At 40.8% G+C, this 26,809-nt stretch overlaps 1 protein-coding gene across 2 annotated transcripts in view; it reads right to left on the bottom strand.

The window, feature by feature from the left end:
• The window catches only part of SH3RF1 (SH3 domain containing ring finger 1), a 231,248-nt gene that overhangs the window by 34,157 nt on the left and 170,282 nt on the right, over positions 1 to 26,809 (bottom strand). The window contains exons 6-8 of one of the 2 annotated variants that reach the window (XM_073644112.1): positions 25,819 to 25,929; positions 9,555 to 9,709; positions 831 to 1,001 (exon numbers count right to left, since the gene is read on the bottom strand). In XM_073644112.1, the coding sequence (XP_073500213.1) occupies positions 831 to 1,001; positions 9,555 to 9,709; positions 25,819 to 25,929 (437 nt within the window). The remainder of the gene's footprint in view (positions 1 to 830; positions 1,002 to 9,554; positions 9,710 to 25,818; positions 25,930 to 26,809) is intronic. The other variant, XM_073644123.1, reaches the window with a different exon arrangement.

Here is a 26,809-nt window from a genome sequence, read left to right as displayed (position 1 = left end):
CCTAACCACATGGCTGTAGAATACAGATCACCGAGCCTTACAGTGCTGGATCCTAACCACATGACTGTAGAGTACAGATCACCGAGCCTTACAGTACTGGATCCTAACCACATGACGGTAGAGTACAGATCACCAAGCCTTACAGTACTGGATCCTAACCACATGGCTGTAGAATACAGATCACCGAGCCTTACAGTACTGGATCCTAACCACATGGCTGCAGAATACAGATCACTGAGCCTTACAGTACTGGATCCTAACCACATGGCTGTAGAATACAGATCACCGAGCCTTACAGTACTGGATCCTAACCACATGGCTGCAGAATACAGATCACTGAGCCTTACAGTACTGGATCCTAACCACATGGCTGTAGAATACAGATCACCGAGCCTTACAGTACTGGATCCTAACCACATGGCTGCAGAATACAGATCACTGAGCCTTACAGTACTGGATCCTAACCACATGGCTGTAGAATACAGATCACCGAGCCTTACAGTACTGGATCCTAACCACATGTCTGGAGATTGTCTGTTCTGGCTAATTAGCACTACACTGCACACATCTACAGTAAGCAGATTAGATGCTTCGCCCACTGTTCATGGGAAAAATTGCTACTCATCCTACATTATTCACATTTGTTACAATATTGCATGCAGTTTTTGTTTTCTTAGTATTATGCTGCCATGCTAGTACATTAAATTTTGTTCTTGGTACACATAAAAATTATAATGTCCATATTACACTTGTAAGAGATATGAAATTATGTATAAGAAGAAATATTGGCAAGATGCATCATCGTCATAGTATATACCCCTATCATTTACCGTGTAACAGGTGCTACATAGTTCCCAGGGAATACTCCGATTTTACTGGTGTGCATGGATGTTCCCTTAAACCAGCCATCCTGACAGCGCTCAAACACTAAAAACATTTCACCCTTCCGCAGCTCCAGCTCATCCTCCTTGCGCGGGAGATAGGGATAGATAGCGACATACCTGAGAAGAGACATTTTAGCATATAGTTAATGGAAGTGAAAAAAGAGGTGATGGAATGGAATGAGTTAGGGGCAAACAAACACGTTAAACATTTGCCACCACCCCCTACTGGTCTTCGAGTTCCCCCATGAAGTTTTCACTAAACCTGTCTGTATGTGTATCTATTGTAGTATGTGCATGTTAATATACTCACCTACAGCCATCTTCTCCAGGATCCAGTGCTGTTCTTCTCCTCTTCTGAGTGCTGTCACCGCTCTTCAGACTCTCCGGGTCACACAGAGTGCAGTGAAGCGACTTTTACAATGTAAGTCTATGGAGCGTGAGAACAAGGCTCTGTAGACTTACACAGGGAATCTTTATGAAGCCAAAAAAACATAGGCCACTTCACCAAAGTGTGATATAAAACACTTTTTGATAATTCGCAAAATTTTTGTGCAACTCAAGGTTGTGCAAAAATTTGACAACTTTTTGTGTTTTCCCGCTAGTTTTGCACAGCTCTGCCAAAATGGGCAATGCTGGGACGTGACACCACAGATCATCTAATGCAGCGTGCCTCCCATCAGTAATCTTCCTGAGACCAGAGACAGATTTGTGGTGAAGCGTGCCACTTTTCAGACAAGCCGGATTCATATATATATTATATGTATAATATATATTATTTATATTTATACTTAGAATTACATCTGTAGTGAGTTGGACCCTATAGACTAGCACTGAAGCACTGCCATTCTGAATGCACTCAGTTACATGAGCTTCAGATGTTTTTTCCAAACTTCTACTGATTGATAGGCTTCTCGCACAGAGCGTCGGCTTCAGCAGCCTTGTAGGAAAGAAGTTGATCACTCGGGATTTTCTTTACTTGGCTAACAAAACAATGACACTCTGGATTTAAGAAGGTAAAAACAAAGTTTCTTGGACCATAGCCACAATTCTCTTAATCAGGGAAAGAAAATAACTGGCTGCTACTCTGCTCCCGCCATGCACATAATAAATGAATAGTTTATTTTGATCCTTCTTCAAAGAGCCCATCAGATCTCTCTTTCTTGAGTGTATCTTGGTGGGCATATGTTAGTGGGGTTACCACAGTCATTCCTTCTGTTTATATGTACATGATATTGAATATGTATCTTCTTGCTTTATATATCCTAACAGGAGAATAATCCTATGCCAAAATGAGCAGCATTGCAGATGGTATAGCGTTATTGTCACAGCATGGTGCAAAGTCACCCGAAACCAGATCCTGGAGCTCTATTAAATATAAATAAGCTAAAAACGCCAAGGCGCCATTTGTATACCGTGAAATCAGATCTTTATGAGCAAGTGATATTTCAGTTCAACATGCAGTGAAACCTCCCTAAAGACCACCCCCTCTGAGAGGAACATCCACCAACCCAGACAGATTTATGCAAAGATCCCCCAGTAAAGACCACTTCTCAATGTATGGCGATCATTTCCAGGTTTCATAATTTTGTTTAGAGAGCTTGATCTTTAAGAGTATTATTTTCATAACTTCACCATTGGAATTGACTATGAACATGTCCCAATTAATAGAAAGTTGTTTTACAATTAGTACTGTGAATAATAATTTTACTACAACATGTGTTGTGTGATGTATGCCCATAAGTTAATCACAAATTAGTTGTCCGGGATGTGGTGTTCATAAAAGTGTCACTATTGTAAGTAGTTTCTATAATTAAGGTTGTCATTCTCCTATACTAGTGTCCTGTGTGTTGCTAGTTGGCACACAAATGTATCTCTCCTTCCTTCCTCTTGACTGTGAAGTTAAAGAACTTCCATCAAAGTTTTTATCCTCTTAATATATTGCAGTCAGCATATTATATAGCACTGTGCACTTACAATTGCTCATTTTGGCTTTCTACCCAGCTAAGTCTTCTGTTTTCTCTGCTCTATGTAGAAACAGAAAGTCTCGGGTCCCTGCAGAAATCATTCCCCTCTTCAACTCCTGACCCTGCTGCTCCCTCCTCCCCCCTTTCAGGGATTTTTGCAGTGATTATGACTCATACAGGGAAAACTGACCTCCTTTTTCTGCATAGAGCTCAGAAGGATTCAGCTAGTCAGTTTTTAGTCACGTGATGTCACAGACCTAATGGAAAAGGGAAGAAATAACTGGGTAGAAAGGCAAAATGAGCAACTGTAAGTACACAGTGCTATATAATATGATGATTGCAATATATTAAGAGAGTACAAATTTTGATGGAAGTGCTTCTTTAATAATGTTAATAAAAAATAAAACAAAATAACCTACATTCAATAAAATACTAAAATAGGATGTCCAGGTAAAAACAACTGTACTGAAAAAAGGTTCATATATGCCTATAAGGCAGTTAGCTCAGGAAAGGAGACCCACCAGTCGACCCAAGTATTCTGACCCAAGCATAGTACGTGGCTCACAGATGTGTGAATTCGGCTTTACTAATATAGATTGATCATCGACGGTTACCCAACCTGTAGATAGCTACACTGGTTTGGCAGCTCCATTTCTGGCTCTGGAGAAGACTGGCTCACTGGATCAATTCAATAGATAAGCCAGCCACCTTCTCTTTCTATACACTGAAATTGAAAGAAAAGGGGGCTGGGTTTGCTATTGAAAAGAGCCAGTCCTCTGCACACACAACAATGATGATGTGCCAACACACAAAATGCTCTCTTGTTGGGAGCACAAGGCAGAAGTTGACCTACCGAGACCAGAGACTGGAGCATACGCCTTCAGATTGGGACACTTTTGCTAATTGGACTATATTAGAAAGCTGTAAAATGTCAAAGTTTTGAGGTTGAAAGAAGACAAAAATCCATCGTGTTCAATTTGTAACCTAACTCTAATTTAACGTGATGCTTCATGGGAAAGCAAACACCCCATGAGGCAGATGATAATTGCCCCATATTAGGGGAAAACTTTCTTCCAGACTCCACATACAGCAATCAGACTAGTTCCCTGGATCAACGTCCGTCCCATCACAGAATCTAGTGCCCATAACCTGTAATAATATATTTTTCAAGAAAGGCATCCAGGCCCTCCTTGTACTATTGTAGTGAACCCACGATTACTACATCATGTGGCAGAGGGTTCTTTATAGTAAAGTACAATCTGTGCCTGTGATGAAGACTGGACCTTCTTTCCTCTGGACGGAGAGGATAACTTGCAATATTAGGTATATTCAGGAGCAATTCTTTTAACAGAATATCCCTTTAAATAACAATTATACCCCGGCTTCAAGTAGCAAACTTATTTACTAAATATATATCTAATATTCAGACCCGAGTCGGCAATACATGCATCTTTCTGTAGGACATATGGACACCATGCCAAACACCTGGAAGTCTTAGCTAAGAAAAATACAGCACAGTCCCTGCAGCGTCTCTTTCATCACTAAACATATAGTCTAGCACTAAAACACTAGACACAATAAGTCTCACTTTTTAACTGAAAACATTTTCATTTGTAGTCATTTGTACTGTAAGTCCAAGTGTTTTCCATTCAAATACAAACTTTGAAGTCTGCCCACCATACGTAATGATAACCACATGCAACGGGAACACTCTCATCCAATCAGGATAATCCCCTTTCCTAACATATCTGATGGAGGCTCGACATCAGACCACATTTCATAATGATATTTATTTGGCCGGTCAATCAATAGCACTACATGTAATTGGGAAATCTTTAATTTTTTCTCCACATCTGGATTGAAGAAATCACTGAGCCAGAAGTTAGAGGAAGGCGAGGACATGCTGCCAGAGATATGTCGGAAACTCATGTGCTCAAAAGAGATCTCTCCTTTACGTAAAGATCATTTTAAAGACAAAAAGAAAAATTAAAAACTTGGTACAAGAAAATTGGGTACCTACTAGTGTTGATCGATGTATCAAGAATAGTGGTGATCGAGTATGTATCATTAACCCTTTCCGGCGAGCACGCTTGGGTGCTCGCCGAGTATTTTGGCGTGCTCAGCGTTTCATTCACTGTCGCCATGCCTACAAGTGTCACGGCTGTTAGACAGCTGTCACACATGCAGAGATTGCTTGTCTATCAGCTGTCATATGTGACAGCTGTCTAACAGCCGTGACACTTGCAGACGCGGCGACAGTGAATGAAACACGGAGCACGGCAAAATACTCGGTGAGCACCCGAGCATGTTCGCCGGAAAGGGTTAATGATACATACTCGATCAACACTAGTACCTACCCATATATATCTAGTTATATTTATTCTGCTATCTACCAGTGTAGCTTTTAAAAGGATGGAGGAATTGATATGTCACCATATATTAAAACAAGAATGATATATATAGCAACAATGAGAACATTTTAAGCTGAGTATTCCAGGTTTTTGGGGTGTTCCAGTTCTTTAAAAGTGGGAATTCCAAGCACCACTGCAGATTTGCAGTATAAGGACCTCCGGTGTTGCACGGTGCGGTCCGATGGGTGTCACAATTGTTGTCCTCCTCCTCTGCTTCATGTAGATGACGTGTCCACAGTGTCCCCCAATCGTGCTCCTGCGCAGGCGCACTTCCTTCTGTCCTGCTGAGGACAGAGCAAAGTACTGTAATGCGCATGTGCCGGGAGAGGTCAAAGAGCGCCGATGATCCGGAAGTAAAGCTGATGCATGCGCATTACAATCCTTTGCTCTGCTCTCAGCATGACAGAAAGAAGTACGTCTGTGCATGAGTGCGATTAGGGGCACTGTGTGGATGATGTAGGATGCGCCATCCACATGAAGCAAGCAGGACGACGGCATTTGTAACAAGAGAGGAGGTGCCAAAGCAAGACCAGCAACGCCTATCAGACTGGACCGGACTGTATGGGAGTATGATAAAAGTTATTTTTTGTACTATGCAGTAGATGATTGGGGACTTACATGCTGCTTACTAGAATACTATAAAAAGAGGCCTTAAAGGTGGTCGTACTTTATAATGGGAAAAGCTGGTGACAAGTTCCCTCTAAAGAATTAGATAACCCTTTTCATTTACTTTGGACATTATTTCCGTGTTAAAAAGAATTTATAAAGATAGGCTTATCCCAGGGTGGTGGGGAGAAACTGGCAGTGGCACTCCAGAGTAAATGAAGCAGTACACAGTGCCCATGGAATTCAATGGGATGTTTGAATGAGGGTCTTGATCTATCTTGATATATTACTGTATTTAACATGGTATTTGAAATGGAGTCTAATAAAGAAAATAAATCACCTGGTATATGTTAGGATAGTGATCTGCAGAATATTATACACCTTGGATCAGAAGAGGCCAGACTGTCCCCTCAAAGGACTTAACATTTTATTTAATAATGATAGCCTCCATATGGCCCAGCTTTGGAAGAGAAACCATGAGCCAGGGCACAAAAGACAATAGTCTTCCTAGGCAGACCAATCTTGAACAGGTACGTTTCTACTCAAAATGTAATATATTAGGTTTACAGTGATTTACTTTGCACAGAACTTTCAATCTATTCCATGTGTGGGCCTTTCTGGGTCAAGTACTTGAAAGGAAATCCCCCTCCTTTCATGATAAAAAAATAACTAACCTAGATTGAATGGACAACAAGACTCTGGACTGGTGGAGAAAACAAGCTTGGAAACTGGAGGGAGCAGATGTGGAAACGATTCCATAAGGCTATAGCGTGGCAAGGTATAGAGTCAGAAATGCAGGACTCGGATATATTGTTTTCTAGCATTTGATTTAATATGTTCAAGTCATGATCAGTCTATCTAGATGCTGCCATTCATCATTTACATTTTTTTAGTCACTTTTCTTTTTTTTATCTTGTGGTATTCACTGATGTTTTTTGCACCAAACTCCTCGAAATGGCGCACATGGTTCATGAATTTTGCGCAAAAATGAAAAATTCTCTCTATTGTTATCATCATCCCATTTTGCAAACCGTAGCTCAAAAAGTTACACTTTCTACTAAAATGGTGCAAAATTTGTGCCAAAGTTTCATATGTACATAAAATCACTCCAGTAGAGGACTGGGGGTCATTTGAAAATAATGAATCAAGGAAAAACATCCTGAGAGTCTGAACTCCACCCAAAGTGGCCAATTAAAAAAACACATATACAAGTGCTTTTCACTAGATTAGAATATCAAAAAGTTAATTTATTTCAGTTCTTCAATACAAAAAGTGAAACTCATATATTATATAGAGTCATTGCAAATAGAGTGATCTATTTCAAGTGTTTATTTCTGGTAATGCTGATGATTATGGCTTACAGCCAATGAAAACACAAAAGTTATTATCTCAGTAAATTAGAATACTTTATAACAACAGCTTGAAAAATGTTTTTAAAATCTGAAATGTTGGCCTACTGAAATAAATGCACTCAATACTTGGTCAGGGCTCCTTTTGTATCAATTACTGCATCAATGCGGCGTGGCATGGAGGCGATCAGCCTGTGGCACTGCTGAGGTGTTATGGAAGCCCAGGTTGCTTTGATAGCAGCCTTCAGCTCATCTGCATTGCTGGGTCTGGTGTCTCTCATCTTCCTCTTGACAATACCCCATATATTCTCTATGGGGTTAAGGTCAGGCGAGTTTGCTGGACAATCAAGCACAGTGATACTGTTGTTTTTAAACCAGGTATTGGTACTTTTGGCAGTGTGGACAGGTGCCAAGTCCTGCTGGAGAATGAAATTTCCATCTCCAAAAAGCTTGTCGGCAGAGGGAACATGAAGTGCTCTAAAATTTCCTGGTAGACGGCTGCGCTGGCTTTTGTCTTGATAAAACACAGTGGACCTACACCAGCAGATGACATGGCTCCCCAAACCATCACTGATTGTGGAAACTTCACACTAGACCTCAAGCAGCTTGGATTATGGCCTCTCCACTCTTCCTCGAGACTCTGGGACCTTGATTTCCAAATGAAATGCAAAATGTACTATCATCTGAAAACAACACATTGGACCACTGTGCAACAGTCCAGGACTTTTTCTCCTTGGCCTAGGTAAGACGCTTCTGCCGTTGTCTATTGGTCATGAGTGGCTTGACACAAGGAATGCGACACTTGTAGCCCATGTCCTGGATACGTCTGTGTCTGGTGGCTCTTGAAGCAATGACTCCAGCAGCAGTCCACTCCTTCTGAATCTCCCCCAAATTTTTGAATGGCCTTTTCTTAACAATCCTTTCAAGGCTGCGATTATCCCGGTTGCTTGTGCATCTTTTCCTACCACACTTTTTCCTTCCACTAAACTTTCCATTAATATGCTTGGATACAGCACTCTGTGAACAGCCAGCTTCTTTAGCAATGACCTTTTGTGGCTCACCCTCCTTGTGGAGTGTGTCAATGACTGCCTTCTGGACATCTGTCAAGTCAGCAGTCTTCCCCATGATTGTGGAGCCTACTGAAACAGACTAAGGGACCTTTTTATATGCATCGGAAGCCTTTACAGGTGTTTTTTGTTAATTATTCTAATTTACTGAAATAATGACTGTTGTGTTTTCATTGGCTGTAAGCCATAATCATCAACATTAACAGAAATAAACACTTAAAATAGATCACTCTGTAATGACTCTATATAATATAGGAGTTTCACTTTTTGTATTGAAATAAATAAACTTTTTGATGATATTCTAATTTAGTGAGAAGCCCTTGTAATAGTGACATTAAAACAACAGCAAATAAAAAGATGAATATGGCACAAATAAAAAAAAATCCAAAACATCGAAGAAAATCAAGAAAAAACAGGTGTAAATGCGATAATAAATCAAGGGTATAGTGATAGGTTATGTTCACTAAAACGGTTTGAATGTCTGTATCCGTTTCATACCACATTCACACACAGCAGGAAAGAACCCTTAGGATAGGTGCACGTCTCAGACTGGCCTATATGAGATCCAGCATGTGCTTCTCACAGAATCTGTAACAGAATTGGGAGGCTGACACTTGGGATTCTGCTTCTGATGTACCACTATTGTCGTTCCGTGTGCAATCTGTGCCAATAATAAGCATAAGCACATTTTAATATCCACAGAGTGAACATTACTCTGAAACATCCTATTTGCTTGCATTGAATGAGAAATATCAGCAGATCTAGTAAGGAATTAGGTGCAGAATCAGGTCCTTAAGCCTCATCAGATCATAAACAGCCATGGAGTCCTGACAAGGAGTTACTGACAGCTCTCCCCGTACACACACCCATACACGAAAAGCTGTCAATCACTGTGTCTCCCACTATCCTGTGGTGCCCCCATATTGCGAAGCACTGGACACCTGATGGATCCACTTTATTTATTAAGGACGTGCCTTCTATTATCTGTAATACATTTTAGCTCTGAAATTAAATCGTTAAAGAAGTGCAGGAATTTTACTGTGATAAGAAGTGGCAATACAGATCGCCCATGTAAGTAACTGTAGGCAATAATAATAAAAGGTGTGTAGGAGAGCTCTAGTCACAAATACAGACACTTGTAAAATACAATGGGGTATGTACTAATAGAAGGCTAAAAGCATGGGGTCGTAGTCTGAGGTGGTCTTTTCACATAATGGACCACCAATGGTAGATGCGTTATGTCGTAGGACATACCCGGCCTTTGAATACTTACACACTTGGTCGAGAGGACGGCCTGAGGTGTGTGACTTGTTCAGCAGGACCACCAGCTAATCTCTGTCCAGCAGTAGAAGATGTCGCCCCAGAAGTTGTGGAGACGATAACAGCAGCAGTCAGGGGCGGAGGAGGGAGGAGAGGAGGATTCATGTCCTAAATAGAAAAGTGAAGAGCAGTTCAAAATATGGAATATCATCATTTACTATAGGCAATTCTACAAAAGGTTTATGAAGGCAAGAACCATAAGAGTATGTGCACTTTGGCAGCACGGTGGCTCAGTGGTTAGCACTGCAGCCTTACAGCACTGGGGTCCTGGGTTCACATCCCACCAAAGACAACATCTGCAAGGAGTTTGTATGTTCTCCCTGTGTTTGCGTGGGTTTCTCTGGTTTTCTCCCACACTCCACAGACATACTGATAAGGAATGTAGATTGTGAGCCTCAATGGGGACAGCGATGATTATGTATGTAAAGCGCTGCGGAATATATTAGCGCTATATAAAAAAGATTATTATTATTAGGCTTCTGTTAGACATCTTCTTAAAAGTTCTGAGTGTTGCATTTGTGTCGGATTGGCCTCCGGCTTTTTATTTTTAAATTCAGGTAGAAGCGAATGGACGGGTCACTTCTTTTAGCCGTTTCACAACTTCCGACACCTAAAGTTACAAAAGACGGAACATGTGCACAGCAAGTCGTTTTAACAGACATTCATTCCTTTTGGCTTTTCTTAGTACTTTTTCAGATGGATTTCAGGCAGAATCCGCCTGAAAAAGATGTTGTGTTCACATACACTACGAGGATTAGTATCTTGTATGCTGAGAAGATCATGGTGGAGATGAAGTGTAGCATTTCATTTCAAGGATCCATGTAGAAGTTTTACGCTTTATCTCTCACAAAATCTCACAAGTAACAAGCCCTTCTGGATAACACAGACCGTAACAACTCAGTGTTTCTGGATTTTCATTAAATAAGAAATACTTACAAGAAAGACTCATATCAAGTTTTATAAGAAGTCAACTGAGATAACTCATTTAGGCAGACTCAACGAACTAAGACATGAAAACTAAATTATCTCCTGCAATGTAGTTGTCATCCATTGTGATTCTCATACTGCTGACTGATGAGATGATACTATACAGAACACACTAATACTCAGAGGAATGGATAGAACTACAGGGGATGCACCCAGCCTAGAGCCATAGGAGACCCAACAGCCTCTCCGCCAGCCATATAAGACGTCACTAGTATTATGCATAGAACATGATCGTTACGGAACCCGATTACACATTTTGCATTAGGGTCCGGGAAAGTTCTGCTTAGAGGGATTCTGTTCTCAGGTCTGTAATATGAGGAATAGATCTCGTCCTATGAGTATCACATGTGGAATAAAGCAGCACTTTTACATTTCATGTCCAATTACTATACAGGTCCAGATAGGTGTCTATAGCACTAAGCAGTGGGAGACCTGTTGCAGCGTGATGTCAGTCATAGATTTTAATCACATATAATATTTAGATATATCATTAAAACATAGTAATGAACAACATTGGTTATCTGGTTACAGTGGCCCCTATCAAAGGGTGCAATACATTATGCAGAAAGCAGTCAGTTCTAGAAGTTGATGTGTTGGGAGCAGGAAAATTGACAAATGTAAGAATCTGAGCACCTTTGACAATGGCCAGATGTGATGGCTGGGTGACTTCATCAGTGGCAGGCATTTTGGGTGTTCCTGGTATGCTTTGGTCTATAGAAGGACAATGTATTGACAGTAGTCAGTCATAAGTACCCTGGTCTGGGCTCACTGATGTGCGTTTGAAGTGAAGGCTAGAAGTTTGGTCAATGTTACAGAATAGCTACTGTATGTAGCACAAGCTGAATGGTAATTAGAATTAGAATGGTAATGTCGGCTATGATAGAAAGGTGCCTAACTGTAAGGTGTGCTACATAATATTAGGCAAGTCAGTTAAATGTTATGACTGATCAGTGTACTTGATGGTTAATTAAAAGCCTGATAACCATCCGGCTAATCCTCTGATTACCAGCTTGTCTTGCTCTTCTTGGATTAAAATCAGCAATTAACTGCAACCCTCAAATGAAACAACATTGCTAGCAGCAGCTGCTGAAAAAAAGGTTGTGCTGAAAAACACTACTGTGCAAAAGTTCTAGGCATGATGTCTCTTTCATCTGCTGCATCCAGGGCCAACAATCTACAGACCTCAACATAGCTCATTTCTTGGTGTTTCTTCAAAAGAGCCTGAACAAGATAACTGGAATCCCAGTTTGATTAGAGATTTTTATTTGGGAAAGAACTTGCTGATACAGTATAACTATTTTATATCTTATTGCTGTGCTCGGTTATGCCATGGTGTATATGATCTGTGACATGAATCTGCAACGAAAAAGGAACCGACAGCACTCAGTAAAATGGAGGCCCGTTGACTCCAAGGAACTGATTGGAAAAATTGCAGCATATAAAAGGAAAAGCAGCGTCCAATCCAGGGTGTTCAAGATATCAAAGTTGTGGTTTATTTAGCCAGGTTACAACGTTTTGCTTTATTGAGACCTTTATTAAGTCTTTATTAACACCGGCGAACGGTCAAAACGTTGTAATCTGGCGGAATAAACTACAATTTTGATACCTTGAACACCCTGGATTGGATGCTGTTTTTCTTTTATATGCTGTGACATGAATCTGTCTTCCAAAACCTCACCTTTGTAGCAAAGTTTGTCTGTTCCTCACCCAGTTTTAAATCTCCTACGCAGCTGCTTTTGTTTCACTTATTAACTGTGTTTCAACCTATATATGAAAATGATAATCATTTTCACTTGTAATCGGTTACATATACACCGAACTATAATCCTACAAAATACCTGACCTGGTATACACTTGTGCAAGTGTACCTAGAAGAATTGCTACTGTGTTGAATGCAGAGAATGGTCACACCAATTACTGATTTAATTTAGATTTCTCTTTTGTTTATTCACTCTGCGTTTTGTTAAATGATAAAAATAAACCCTTCTGTTTTTTAAAGCATACCTACAAAGCAGCTTTTTTTTCCCACACATGCCTAAAACTTTTATACAGTTCTGTATGTGAAATATGGAGATCAATAATACATGTATACTGTACCTAAAAAATTAACACGTCACATTTTTTTGCAAACTAGTCTCCAAACCATGGCATCAAGGAATAGACAAGCATTCCCCTTTGATCTACAGGCGGCTATTGTTCATACAATCACTGTTGTGTTTTTGTAATTGCTTATTCATATTTCCATTCTTTGAAATGTATAAGAATAGAGGATAGAAACAACATAAATGGCACATAAGACTCTCTTTGAAAACCGGTAATACAGTTGTGAGATGTTAATCCATAAAGCATCAGGCAGCCTTTTAAGAGTCTCAGTATCAAGACTCAAGAGGCAACGTCAAAACAAAGGACACAAAGCCTAATTCCACGCTACATCTTCACCAACAAGAGCTGGGGGAAAAAAAAAAAGAGACTAAATCTAATTAAGGAAATCGGAATTATACATTATGTATAAAGAATAATCTGGATAAAATATTCTAATCCACATGGCAGCTCAACACCTCAGGGCTTTATTAATAAGGTCTTCTTCTTGACTGCCTATTCTAAAAGATAATTGCATTTGGCTACATGATTCTAAATAACATTGCCAGCTTTCTTCTAGCAGAGGTTTCTTGCATGTTCTAGATGTAACACAAAAAGTAATGCACAGTATAAAAGAGAACAGAGACGGCTCCACGCACTCATATGTCTACTAACAAAAGCCATTTATGTTCATGGGAGGTTTACGCTTCCAAAACAGCAGAGACTGCGTTTCTGGGGTTAATGTTGAACCCAGTCATTATCTTTCCTGTTTAGATTTGTTTGGGAACATTCACAGTGATCCATAAGCCAACATTCAAGATATCCTGGAAAAAGCTCAAGTATTTTGGATACTGACAGACAAATGCAGCTTTAATTTTAGCAAGTAGGTGACTGGCTCTATTCAGTCTCTGACGATGGATCTGGCACACAAATCAAAGCCGTTCTGTTTCAAGAATTCCTGCGCTCCCTTATTTTCTTACATGTGATAACGCACTGTGTAATACTAATCTATCATGTCTGAATGTCAGGCATTCTTTTAGTGTCTTCCCACTTGCAAACTATAAAATAAAAGTAACCTCGATGTGCGCTTCCAATCAGCCTACTAATCCAGAGTTATACATTACAGTATCACATACACTGGAAACACATGGAGAATCCTAAGAATTTAGGATGTCGATATTGAATTACACCTCTATTTGTGACGTATTACACTAAAGGTCCTCATACACTTTAGATAAAAGTCATCTTGTATGTAGGACTACCGACTGTCCCCCCCAATAGATTCTAAAAGGGAACGTAAGGAGAGGGTGTTGGAATTCAATCGGCCAATCCTTTTGTTCCTCATGTTCAAAGAGAGCACAGCCGAGCGTTCCTGTGTATGGGGGAGTTGGGAGTGATAGATGTCGGGCAAATGAGCATTCATCTGACAGCTATCTCATGGGTATGGCCAACTCTATTGATGCTAGCCATAAACTAAAAGTGGCCATACATCTTAGATTATAGCTGATTGCTATTATTGACAAGTCCCAAATATACATGTACACCCTGCAAACGCCGAGCATGCATAGGATCCAATAAGGACAGGGAAGTGAGCCATCACCAGACTTAGCTTGAGCAGAAAGGATCTGGTATATGAATATTCTGTCTCATCCATCTTTTTCCTTTGCGCTGGGACACACTCATACACATTGGATTGTTGGCCAGTATTAGCCAACAGGACAGATAATTTATTTTGCTATTTTTAATCCTGATTACTCTATCATCATGCACGGCTTGAAGAATTGCAATAGAGCAGACGGCAATTTAAGAAGGTTCTCAACAAACATGATAATGCCATAGTGCTCCCATCCTCTCGATTTACAGGAAACCTGTGAGGTAATGAGCCCGAGGGACCTTAGGATTGATTGGGGTCTCAGAGGCCAAACCTTCCCGGGTCACAACAGTATGCCATATATTAGAATTTGACATAATATTGCAAAAACTGTATAACCATTTAAGTACTGTGAGATAATGCTGATGGCACTTCTCTCTTAAATAAAAAATAGATCTAGAAAAATTCATCATTTTTATATCCATGTTTTCCATGACATTAATTGCTTGGGGGAAGGGTGTGCGTGTGGGGGAGGGGGTCTCTTTGCTGCACTCATACAATTGGCACAATAAAAAAAAACATAACATAAAAGGTTGTGTATCTCAAGGGACCCTTTATAGTACACAAAGGCCGATGTAGTCCTCTAAACACCCCCTGATTTTTGCTCTTAGGTAAGCACACTGTTTTTGTGCTCTGATGCTTTTATGCTAATTATTACACATTCTTTTGTCTATTGTACAATGAACTTGTGAATTATAGATCTTGGAGCACATTGTAGTTGAGGGATTCTCTTTCTGGCCATTTTTTAATTATTCTAAATACAGAGCAGAGCCGGAAAATAATTCTAGAGGTGATATCTAGCAATGCTGTCACATCTAGTGTAAAATGCACAGAAACGGCATAAGATAAGCAAATCTAGCAACATGTGTCACACGGAGGCGAATAAGGAGCCCATATTCATCCATGGGGACACTGGATCTCTGTATTCCTCTGATTACACAAAGTCCTGATTATACATAAATCCAGCAGAAAGAAAACTGTATGACTTTCCATATTGGTTCTTCCCTGAAAACAATATCTACCTAATAAGAAGAGCATTATTGTCAGTTCAATCCTTTTCATGGCAGAACCAATCAAAGCTGATCCAGAGTGGTGCACGTCGGAGGTTCTGACCTTCATAGTACCTTCGTGGTTCCTTCAGTCAGCCATAAAAGTCTGCCATAAAAGCTTGATGGACCTCAAATACATGCATAGGGATACTAAGTGATCAATAATTATATGCCATGCTCTGTTAATAGCTAAAGTAAGTATAGGTAATGTAACACCAATAGTAAAGAACAGGATCGATTGATTTGCCCATCATCTTTGTTGAAAAATGTGAATACCACGGTATATGAAGTCGAGCTCTTCACAGCACCAGAAGAGGGGATTCGAAATACAGTAGGTCATTTGGCACAGATATAGTTAAAAAAAATACCCGTACAAAAGATTGGTTGCACTTCCTAAATTTTAACAATCTGAATCTTTATAGGAAAGCAAACATAAAAGTCAAAAGAAATAAAATCAAAAGGCAAACATTACACCAGAAGCTGTTTTTGAGGCCGTGACCGGCATGACAACCAGTAGAGCCAAGTAGATGTAATGAATGTATGAAAAGGATATAGATAGACAATACTCCTACAGTAATGTCAAATAGTGTTCAATAGTAAAAAAAGTGCAACACACAAGTACGGATAATATAATTCAGAAGTAATTCATTATCTGAAGAATATAAAAGAAGTACACAGTGACACTGCAATAGAGTGTCATGTGCACAGTCACCTAGGTAAATTGGCTCACAGAAAGCGTCAGGTAGGAAAAAGAGCCCCATGTGTTTCGCCATAGGAAATGGCTTTCTCAGGGGTGCAGATGTGATAGAGTATAATTGAATGTTTAATATCTTTCACATATGAAATATAATTATTTGATTTTTCTCCCATTGGACAAGACGACCTCTTTAATGCTGGATGCTCTATCCATCTGTAACATACCTGGTATAGCCGTATAATTGCTAAGTAGGCTTTTTTTTCACATAGCTGGGTAATAGTCATGTATACAGCAGCAGAATTTGGAAGGAAGATTTCAGAAGCCAAAGACAACATTACACAAAGAATATGTAGAATGGAACATAAAAAGCTCAGTCTGTATAACAAACCGTATTTTACAGATTTATTTAACATTTAATTTTGCAGATTCAAGTTCCTTTGTAGCTCAGCACTACTTAGCCCTGTGATCTTTTATGGACTCCTTTGGCAGGCTTTAATGGCTAGAGTTCATGTAATACAATAATTGCATGCAGGCTCTCTTCTTATTAATTTAGTGTAGTCTCTCAGCTGCACTTATTTCCTCTAGCAAATTATCCGCTTATGAGTCATTGATGACCCGTATTATTAAAGAAGCACTCCTCCTCCCATCAACGTTTTTATCCTCCTAATATACTACAATCATCATGTTATATAGCACTGTGCACTTACAATTCCTCATTTTGCTTTTCTACCCAGCTAATTCTTCTTTTTTCTCTGGTCTATGGAAGTTTCTTGTCCTTGCAGAAATCATTCCATTCTTCACCTCCTCACCCAGCTGCTCTGCCCCTTCCCCTGCCATTGACTTTTGCAGTGACTGATGACTCATACAGAGAAAATGTATCTTCTGTTTCTACATAGAGCTTAGAAGGATTCAGCTAGTCGGCTTTTAATCAGGTGATGTCATAGACCTAATGGAAAACAATTAAGTGGATAGAAAGGCAAAATGAGCAATTGTAAGTGCACAGTGCCATATAATGTGATGACTGCATTATATTAAGAGGATAAAAACTTTGATGGGAGAAGTGCTTCTTTAATCATCACACTGATATGAGAATGACATTAATTTTCAGAAACCTAATGTTATCAGACCAGGAAAATACTCATACATAGAACAAGATCCTAAAAAAAAGTAGCACAGACTTAGCAAAGCCTATAGGCAAGAAGCAATAATGTAAAAGCAAACACTACATTGGCATCTGGTCTTTGTAAATGTTAAAGAACATAAGAATTCCATTTCGGGAGCCCGGGCAATCTTTTTTTCTGGATTCAACCAGTCATCATTTTTAACTTTCTAAAATAATCCATTCCTGGTCAATAAATGCTGCAGCCAAAAAAGCAATTATTTTCTACCCAGCCAGTAAATCTCAGCACTGAAGGGGAAAATATTGATTGCCCAATGGAAAATCTTTGCCCCTCAGCACTGGCTTCTGCCAGTGAATACTTCATGGACCAAGGTGGGAAAAGTTTGACAATATGTTAACCTGATAGCGACCAAATAATGTAAATTTACAGCATGTAGTTGCGGAGAGTGTATGGAGCGAGCTCAGGAACTGAGCCTGCACCAAAACCAGAAGATGCTCACTGTGCTACACAGCCAGCATCTGCTTGTAACAGCATCAGCTGATGCATGCTATGATAGCTGATGTTTAGCTATTTAAATGCCATTGTCAATCAATGACGGTGGCATTTAAAAGTCATCATTGCATTCGAAAAGATATGGAGTCCTTGGTTGGATACTTCAGGGTTGCCCACAAATCTTCTAATTTGAGATAGAGTATTAACAATGCTATCCCTTTGTTAGTCACTTCTGTATCTTCACTCTTCTACGAATTTTATACTCAGTTATTCTAGAACTGCTCTGAAAATGGTTCTCTCTGAAATGTTGGGATTTGGGTTTAGGGTAGGTCAAGGGAATTGAAGTTGAGATACTTTGTTCATGTTTTATACTATGGAATTACTATGTCATTTATGTTATTTGGAAAAATTTTATTTGGAGTTTTTCAATAAAAATTATTTGATAAAAAAAAAAAAAAATGTCATAGCCTGGGTGAGCACACACTGACTCCCATCATTCCCCCGTGCAGTGGTGTACCGCCAATGGCGGCAGGCCACGCGGCTGCTATAGGGCCCGTGAGCTGGGGGGGCCCCATAGCAGTCGCCTGCACCGTGTACCTCCTGCATCGGGTCCCCCTCCTGCACCCCCCGCTCCACCGGCGCTGCAGCTTGATTGCCGTCACTTCAGACATGGCCGCGCGCAGTGCGACTGTGTCTGGTAGTAATGACACGGCAGTGGCGACACTGCACCTTTAATTCTGCTTGTGTGTCGCCCCTGCTGTGTCATTACTAGTAGACACAGCCGCACTGCGCGTGGCCATGTCTGAAGTGACGGCAATCAAACACCACCAGAGGTCCTGCGGAGATCCTGGGGGAGCCGTCCGGGCACGACGGCGAGGGGGCCCCTTGGATGGTCCAGGGCCATGTTTGTGATGGCCATCAGACACGCCGGCGGCCCTGCACAGCTGGACCGGACACAAGCTACAAGCCGGCGGCAGGTAAATGGGGCTTGTTGCCAGATTCCCCAATCCACATATTAAATATATTTCTAATGTGTATGTCAGTGAGTATGACTGTGTATATATATTTATGTCTGTTTTATGTGTTTGTAAGAATGTGTTCAAATATGTATGTATGCCTGTATGTGTACGTATCTGTATATTGGTTTGTGTATGTGCGTGTCTGTGTAATGTATGTGTGCATATCTGTGTACCATGTGCATGTGCGTGTATGTCTGCTTACCATGTGCGTGCATGTCTGCGTACTGTGTGAGTGCATGTCTGCGTACTGTGTGCGCTTGCGCACGTCTGTGTACTGTGTGTGTGTATGTCTGCATACTGTATGTGTGCATGTCTGCGTACTGTGTGCATGTCTTAGTACTGTGTGCATGTCTGCGTACTGTGTGTGTGCATGTCTTAGTACTGTGTGTGCATGTCAGCGTACTGTGTGTGCGCTCGCGCATGTCTGTGTACTGTGTGTGTGCATGTCTGCGTTCTGTGTGTGCATGTCTTAGTACTGTGTGCATGTCTGCGTACTGTGTGTGTGCATGTCTGCGTACTGTGTGTGTGCATGTCTGCGTACTGTGTGTGTGTGCATGTCTTAGTACTGTGTGCATGTCTGCGTACTGTGTGTGTGCATGTCTGCGTACTGTGTGCGTGTGCATGTCTGCGTACTTTGTGCGTGTGCATGTCTGCGTACTGTGTGTGTGCATGTCTGCGTACTGTGTGCATGTCTGCGTACTGTGTGTGTGTGTGCATGTCTGCATATGTGAAGGATGAGGGGACAGCCTGGACCCTGTGTACTATACCTATATTTCTCTGCCGTATCTGTGAATGGTGGTATGTATTAAAGGGGCCACTGAGACTCTTTCACCCGGGACCCACGAAAACCTGGAGCCGGCCCTGGTTGAAAGCAATGATGGAGGAGGGAGAGTCATGTGACACTCCCTTTCCCATCATTCCTCCTCTGCGTCTGATGCATGATGATGCGCCACGCTGTGTCAGACAGTGGAGCTGGCAACTGCTGAGGTGATGAGAGAGACGCGCTGCAGAGACTGAAGTAGCCGGGAATGAAGAGCGGTAAGTATGTATTTATTTATTCATTTTTTAAATCAGTGTGTACTGATAATACTGGAGGACTGGAGCTGCATTTTACCCTATGGTGGGGGCCGCATTTTTACCCTTTGGTGGAGGCTGCATTATACTGTGTACAGGACCATGGGGGTGCATTATACTATTTGGAGGACCATGGGGAGTGTATTATACTGTGTAGAAGACCATGGGGAGTGCATTATACTCCGTGGAGGACCATAGGGAGTTCATTATACTGCGTGCTGGACCATAGGGAGTGCATTATACTGCGTGGAGGACCATGGCGAGAGCAGTATACTGTGTGGAGCACCATGGGGAGTGCATTATACTGCGTGGAGAACCATGGGGAGTGCATTATACTGCATGGAGAACCATGGGGAGTGCATTATACTGCGTGGAGGACCATAAGGAGTGCATTATACCGCGTGGAGGACCATAGAAAGTGCATTATACTGCGTGGAGGACCATGGCGAGAGCATTATACTGTGTGGAGGACCATAGGGAGTGCATTATACTGCGTGGAGGACCATAGGGAGTGCATTATACTGCGTGGAGGACCATGGGGAGTGCATTATACTGCGTGGAGGACCATGGGGAGTGCATTATACTGCGTGGAGGACCATAGGGAGTGCATTATACTGTGTGGAGGACCATGGCGAGTGCATTATACTGAGTGAAGCACCATGGGGAGTGCATTATACTGCATGGAGGACCATGGAGAGTGCATTATACTGCGTGGAGGACCATAGGGAGTGCATTATACTGCGTGGAGGACCATGGGAAGTGCATTATACTGCACGGAGGACCATAGGGAGTGCATTATACTGTGTGGAGGACCATAGGGAGTGCATTATACTGCGTGGAGGACCATAGGGAGTGCATTATACTGCGTGGAGGACCATAGGGAGTGCATTATACTGCGTGGAGGACCATAGGGAGTGCATTATACTGCGTGGAGGACCATAGGGAGTGCATTATACTGCGTGGAGGACCATAGGGAGTGCATTATACTGAGTGGAGGACCATGGGGAGTGCATTATACTGTGTGGAGGACCATGGCGAGTGAAGTATACTGTGTGGAGGACCATAGGAATTACATTATACTTTGTGGAGGACCATGGGAAGTGCATTATACTGTGTGGAGGACCATGGGAAGTGCATTATACTGTGTGGAGGACCATGGCGAGTGCATTATACTGTGTGGAGGACCATGGCGAGTGAAGTATACTGTGTGGAGGACCATAGGGAGTGCATTATACTCTGTGGAGGACCATGGGAAATGCATTATACTGTGTGGAGGACCATGGGAAGTGCATTATACTGTATGGACGACCATGGCGAGTGTCTTATACTGTGTGGAGGACCATGGCGAGTGTCTTGTACTGTGTGGAGGACCATGGCGAGTGTCTTGTACTGTGTGGAGGACCATGGCGAGTGTGTCATACTGTGTGGAGGACCATGGCGAGTGCATTATACTCTGTGGAGGACCACAGCGAGTGCATTATACTCTGTGGAGTGTGGAGAGGACTGGGACCATTATACTGTATGTAGGCCCATTGGAGGGCTGTGTGGGGGTCACAGTTGGGGGATTATACTGTGTTGGGGTCACCATGCTTTGCCTTGGGAGTTGAGGTGGGGGTCATTCTACTGTGCATCTTGAGGAATTCACCATGGGGGTATCATACTGTGTCTGGGGGACTCTTTTGTTGGCATCATACTTTATGGGGCAATGAAAGAGGAATCTAGGACTTCAGCAAGAGGAAAATTACTATGCAAGGGCTGCAAAGTTGGGAGATAAGCTCTTCTGTGACCCCGACAATTATTTTCATTTTTTTTTGGGGGGGGGGGGGGCAATTAGAACTTTTGCTATGGGGCCCAATGATTCCTATGTACGCCCCTGCCCTTGTGACAGGATCACGAGGAACTAAAGGGTTGTCTTGGCAGGCGTAGGCCTGCTGAAGGCATCTGAGACTGCCATCTTGGACCTCCTGAGGCTCAGCAATAGTAGTAGTGCAGCATATACTATCAGAGATCGTCAGTTCAAATGACCTTTGAGTAAAAAAAAAGTGGAAATAAATATAAAAGTTTAAATGACCCACCTTTTCACATTTAAAAAATAAACATATTTCAAAATTATTGCGTCCATGAAAGTCCATTCTATCAATATATAAAATTATTTTAACAATATGTTAAACGCCAAAAAGAAAAAAAAGGGTCTAAAGACAAAAACAGCTTTCCTTCAGTCGCTGTACAGCACATAAAAAAGCAATAATAAGAGATCAAAACAACGTATCTAAGCCAAAATGGTATCAATAAAAATGTAATCTCAAGCCCTCGCACATCTCCATTGTTGGCAAAATAAATAAATTACGGATCTCAGAAAATGGAGGCACAAACAAACTTTTTAAAAAAACAGTTATGAATTTTTGTTACCACTAAAAAAAAACTCGCACTGACCTCAATAATATCATGACTATCAGATCACTTTACCACATAATGAATGCCGTAATAAGAAAACCCCTAAAAACAATGGTGGAACATTTTTTTTTTAACACACTTGGATTTTTTTCACTGTTTTTCAGTAAAGTGATTGGTGTCATTCAAAACTACAACTACCGCAAAAAAAAAAACAAGCCTTCATATGGCAATGCTGATGGACAAATAAAAAATGTTATGGCTGTTGGAAGAGGAAAAAAACAAAAGTGCAAAAATAAATAGGAAGATGGTCATGGAGGGGTTAAGGTAAATGGTTAATTTTAGTATAGAGCATCAGTCAAGGATTATATCTCTAAAAAAAAAAGCCAAACACTAATATGCTTTTAATGACTTATCTATGGGCGCTAGATTATTATTTGGACTCTTTGGAAAAACAAGTTTTGTATGTGATCTTTGATATACAATTGTGGTCAAAACTTTACATACCCCAGCAGAATTTTTCCTTTCTTGGCCTTGTTTCAGAGAATATGAATGATAACAAAAAACTTTTTCTCCACTCATGGTTATTGGTTGGTGAAGCCATTTATTGTCAAACTACTGTGTTTTCTCTTTTTAAATCTTAACGACAATCAAAAACATCCAAATGACCCTGATAATAAAAGTTCACATAACCCAGTTCTTAATACTGTGTATTGTCCTCTCTAACATCAATGACAGCTTGAAGTCTTTTGTGGTAGTTGTGGATGAGGTTCTTCATTTTATCAGATGGTAAAGCTGCCCATTCTTCTTGGAAAAAAGCCTCCTGTAAATTCCTAGGCCATCTAGCATGAACAGCGCGCCTGAGATCTCCCGAGAGTGGCTCAATGATATTGTGGTCAGGAGACTGAGATGGCCACTCCAGAACCTTCACTTTGTTCTGCTGTAGCCAATAACAGGTCGACTTGGCCTTGTGTTTTGGATCGTTGTCGTGTTGGAACATCCAAGTACATCCCATGTGCTGCTTCCGGGCTGATGAGTGCAAATTTGCTTCCAGTATTTGCTGATAACATGCTGCATTCATCTTCCCTTCAACTTTTACCAAGTTTCCTGTGCTTTTGTAGCTCATACATCCCCAAAACATCAGCAAACCACCTTCGCGCTTGACTGTAGGAATGGTATTCCTTTCATCATAGGCCTTGTTGACCTCTCTCCAAATGTAATGTTTATGGTTGTGGCCAAAAAGTTAAATTTTGGTCTCATCACTCCAAATTACAGTTTTGAGGCTTGTCTCTGTGCTGTTTGGTGTATTGTAGGCGAGATACTTTGTGGAATTTGTGAAGTAATGGCTTTCTTCTGGTGACTCAACCATGCAGCCCATTTTTCTTCAAGTGCCTCCTTATTGTGCATCTTGAAACAGCCACACCACTAGTTTTCAGAGAGTCCTGAATTTCAGCTGATGTTATTTGTGGGTTTTTCTTTGTATCCCGAACAATTTTCCTGGCAGTTGTGGGCGAAATTTTTGTTGGTCTACCTGACCGTGGTTTGATTTTTACAGAGCCCCTGATTTTCCATTTGTTAATCACAGTTTGAACGCTGCTGACTGGCATTATCAATTCCTTGGATATTTTTTTGTATCCCTTTCCTGTGTTATACAGTTCAACTACCTTTTTCCATAGATCCGTTGGTAATTATTTTGCTTTCCCCATGACTCACAATCCAGAAACATCAGTGGCTGGATGAAAGATGCAAGAGTCTGTCTGGATCCCAGAAACTCACTCAGGTTTTAGGCACACACACTTATTACAAGCAAACAGGTCACAGGTGAGGATGTTACTTTTAATAGCCATTCAAACCCATTTGTGTCAAATTCTGTGCATGTTATCAGGCTAATATCACCAGGGTATGTGAACTTTTGATCAGGGTCATTTGGATGTTTTTGGCTGTCAATAAGATTTAAACAGAGAAAACACAGTAGTTTGACAATAAATGGCTTCACCAACCAATAACCATGAGTGGAGAAAAATATTTTCTGTTATCATTCATATTCTCTGAAACAAGGCCAAGAAAGGAAAAATTCTGCCGGGGTATGTAAACTTTTGAGCACAACTGTAGCTGGTAATGGTGTATTCCCTAAATCCTGGCACTAACATGTCCTACAACTTGTTGCTGTACATTTTCAACACAAATCTTCCTTTCAGGTTAACTGAAACTTAGTATTGGTGAGCGCAGCATCCATACATGTAATGGTCGATAGCAGTGATCACTGGTAGTTGTTCTAAGGACGGAACAAGGCAAGATGGTTCTTTGGTGGATCTCAGGAGACGCGGGGGTTTTCAGTTCATCTCTCTCCAGTTTTCCTGTATATTTTTTTTTTATATCACAAGTTCGATGTCTAGTTGGATTTATGATGTAAAATTGTAATGGGGCCACATGTAGACATGTATTTGCACAGTGATATCACATTACCTCTGATTGCTCTAATTCTACAAATTAAACGTACCTAAGTGTACTTTAAGTAGAAAGCTTTGAGTGCTTTGGACAGGTTGGGGTACTGTGTGATGTATCTGGTATTTTCAGACAGATGACTGTGGTTGTTTAATTTAAAGCTGGAGGTATTGTAGCTCATATATTAGGGAGCCCCATTATATGCACTACACTCATATATTGTAATTAGATAGAGTGATCCCACCAAGGAGAGGGGAAGTTGCAGGGAATTCCAATTTATTTAGATCTTGTTTCAAAAAATATATATTAAGCCTACTGATTTCTAAAAAAGCAAGACTACATGAAAACCCTCTTAGTCTCTAAAGCCTACTGCTTCCTCCATCAGAAAAATGTAATCTTCAATTTCCTCTGAGTTGTAGAGTGGAGAGAATTAAAACTGGATGGTCTCCAATAAAAAAAGAAAAAGCCATAAAAAATATTTCCACAAAAAAAAACCACAGAGCATTTTTAAGAATAGCTTATGCTTAAGCAAGATTGATAAGAGAGGAGGAAAATGGACCCCCCCACCAAAAAGTTTAAGAAAAAAAAAAGAGGTTCAATTTAGGGGCAGAAGATAGTGAAGACAAAGAAATGATTCCCAACAGTGAGAATACGTTTAAAGGACTTATCTAGGACTATTTAATTTTTTTTATTACAGGCCTAAGAACTAACAGGCAGGTAATTGCTAACTGCCTGCCTGTTTTGCCAGGCACTGATCTCTGCCAGTATAGAGCGGTCACAGACCACGCCTGCTGGTGATTCAGTGGCTTCCGCTGACATCATATCGACATAGCAGGGGCTTCTCTTCCTCTCTGCTCACGGGACGTCTCTGCCTATGTCATGCTGATTGACAACTGGCTCCCCGCTTCCTAACTGCGGGGAGCCAGCTGTCAATCAGCATGACATTGGCAGTCAGGCCCCATTGACAGAACAGCCCAGAACAAGAAGAGCTGCTCTGTTGATGTGGAGCAGCTGAATCACTAGCAGGAGCGGTCGGTGACCGGATAGAACAGGCAGTTAGTTGCCTCTGTTATCAACTAACTTTTTTTGTATTTTTTTTTACTATGGGCCTAAAAACTAAGTCCTGGACAACTCCTTTAATAATAGTTTACAGAGAAGAATTGAGGTCCAGAATTGACCCCAGAGCAGAAACTCATAAAGCCTACTACTTACTCCCAGAGCAGCTTGGTAGGTGATTTCCGGTGGAAATGTAAATGCAGGACCAGTAACCCCAGGGCTGCTCGGGGGTGGGGTCACAATAAGCCCTGTAGTACTGATATGGACCTGACAGAAATAAAACACAAGGACACAGATGAATAAACCAATTATGCTTCAGAAGGCTGTTCATTCATTTATTGAAATTTGCTTAACCAGTAGTAAAAATAAAGGCTCTAAGAAAAAAAAGGCTAAGATAAAAAATATTGACAAATACTACTATTATTAATAATATCAGGGCTACATTTATATATGTATAATGATGCATGTGCAATAAACGAAAAATACCTATTTGAAGAACTTAAGTTCATCCATTGGCTATCTTCCTCTGAGCCCACCAACAAAGATCTCATCTGAATGGCCAACAAGTGATGGATTCTCTCTCGGTCTACTGACAAGCATGGAGTGATCGTACTGTATCCGGAGTAACTCCATAGTTTCCTGCCCCTCCAGATACACCAGCAGATCACAGATATCCGAATGGTCCAAACTTGGGGATTGTTTTTGCAAACCAAGTGCTTTCCTTTAACAGAGCTGAATGTAGGCTAAGTACAATGGCCCTAAAAATACCCAATGTATGCACTGAAATATAGGAAGGTGATAGGCACGCATTGGATAAAGAATTTAAAGATTAATTCTAGATCAAATTTATTGTCTATTGTCAAAATGTCCTAAACTAAAAGGGGCTGTCCTGCTGACAAATACCCTTTAAGGAAATTACTTGCTTTATTTTTTTATGAAAATCACTGCTATTCCTTTATGTCTAGTTTTATACAACTATATCAACATTATTTGAGTAATCTTCAAGGCTTAGTAAAAATTAGAGTAAATAGTAATTTTCTGTAAATGTGTCTTTATGGTTTAAAATATACTCCCCTGGCATTCACACCATGCACCCATGGCTATAAAAATATATATATACGCTGTTCCAAAGCTAAATATGTGAATA

Source organism: Phyllobates terribilis, unplaced genomic scaffold (assembly GCF_046119375.1).
Source record: "Phyllobates terribilis strain yellow unplaced genomic scaffold, ASM4611937v1 Scaffold_1__5_contigs__length_1240528914, whole genome shotgun sequence".
Lineage (NCBI taxonomy): Eukaryota > Metazoa > Chordata > Amphibia > Anura > Dendrobatidae > Phyllobates > Phyllobates terribilis.
This window is presented reverse-complemented; position numbering and strand designations above follow the sequence as displayed.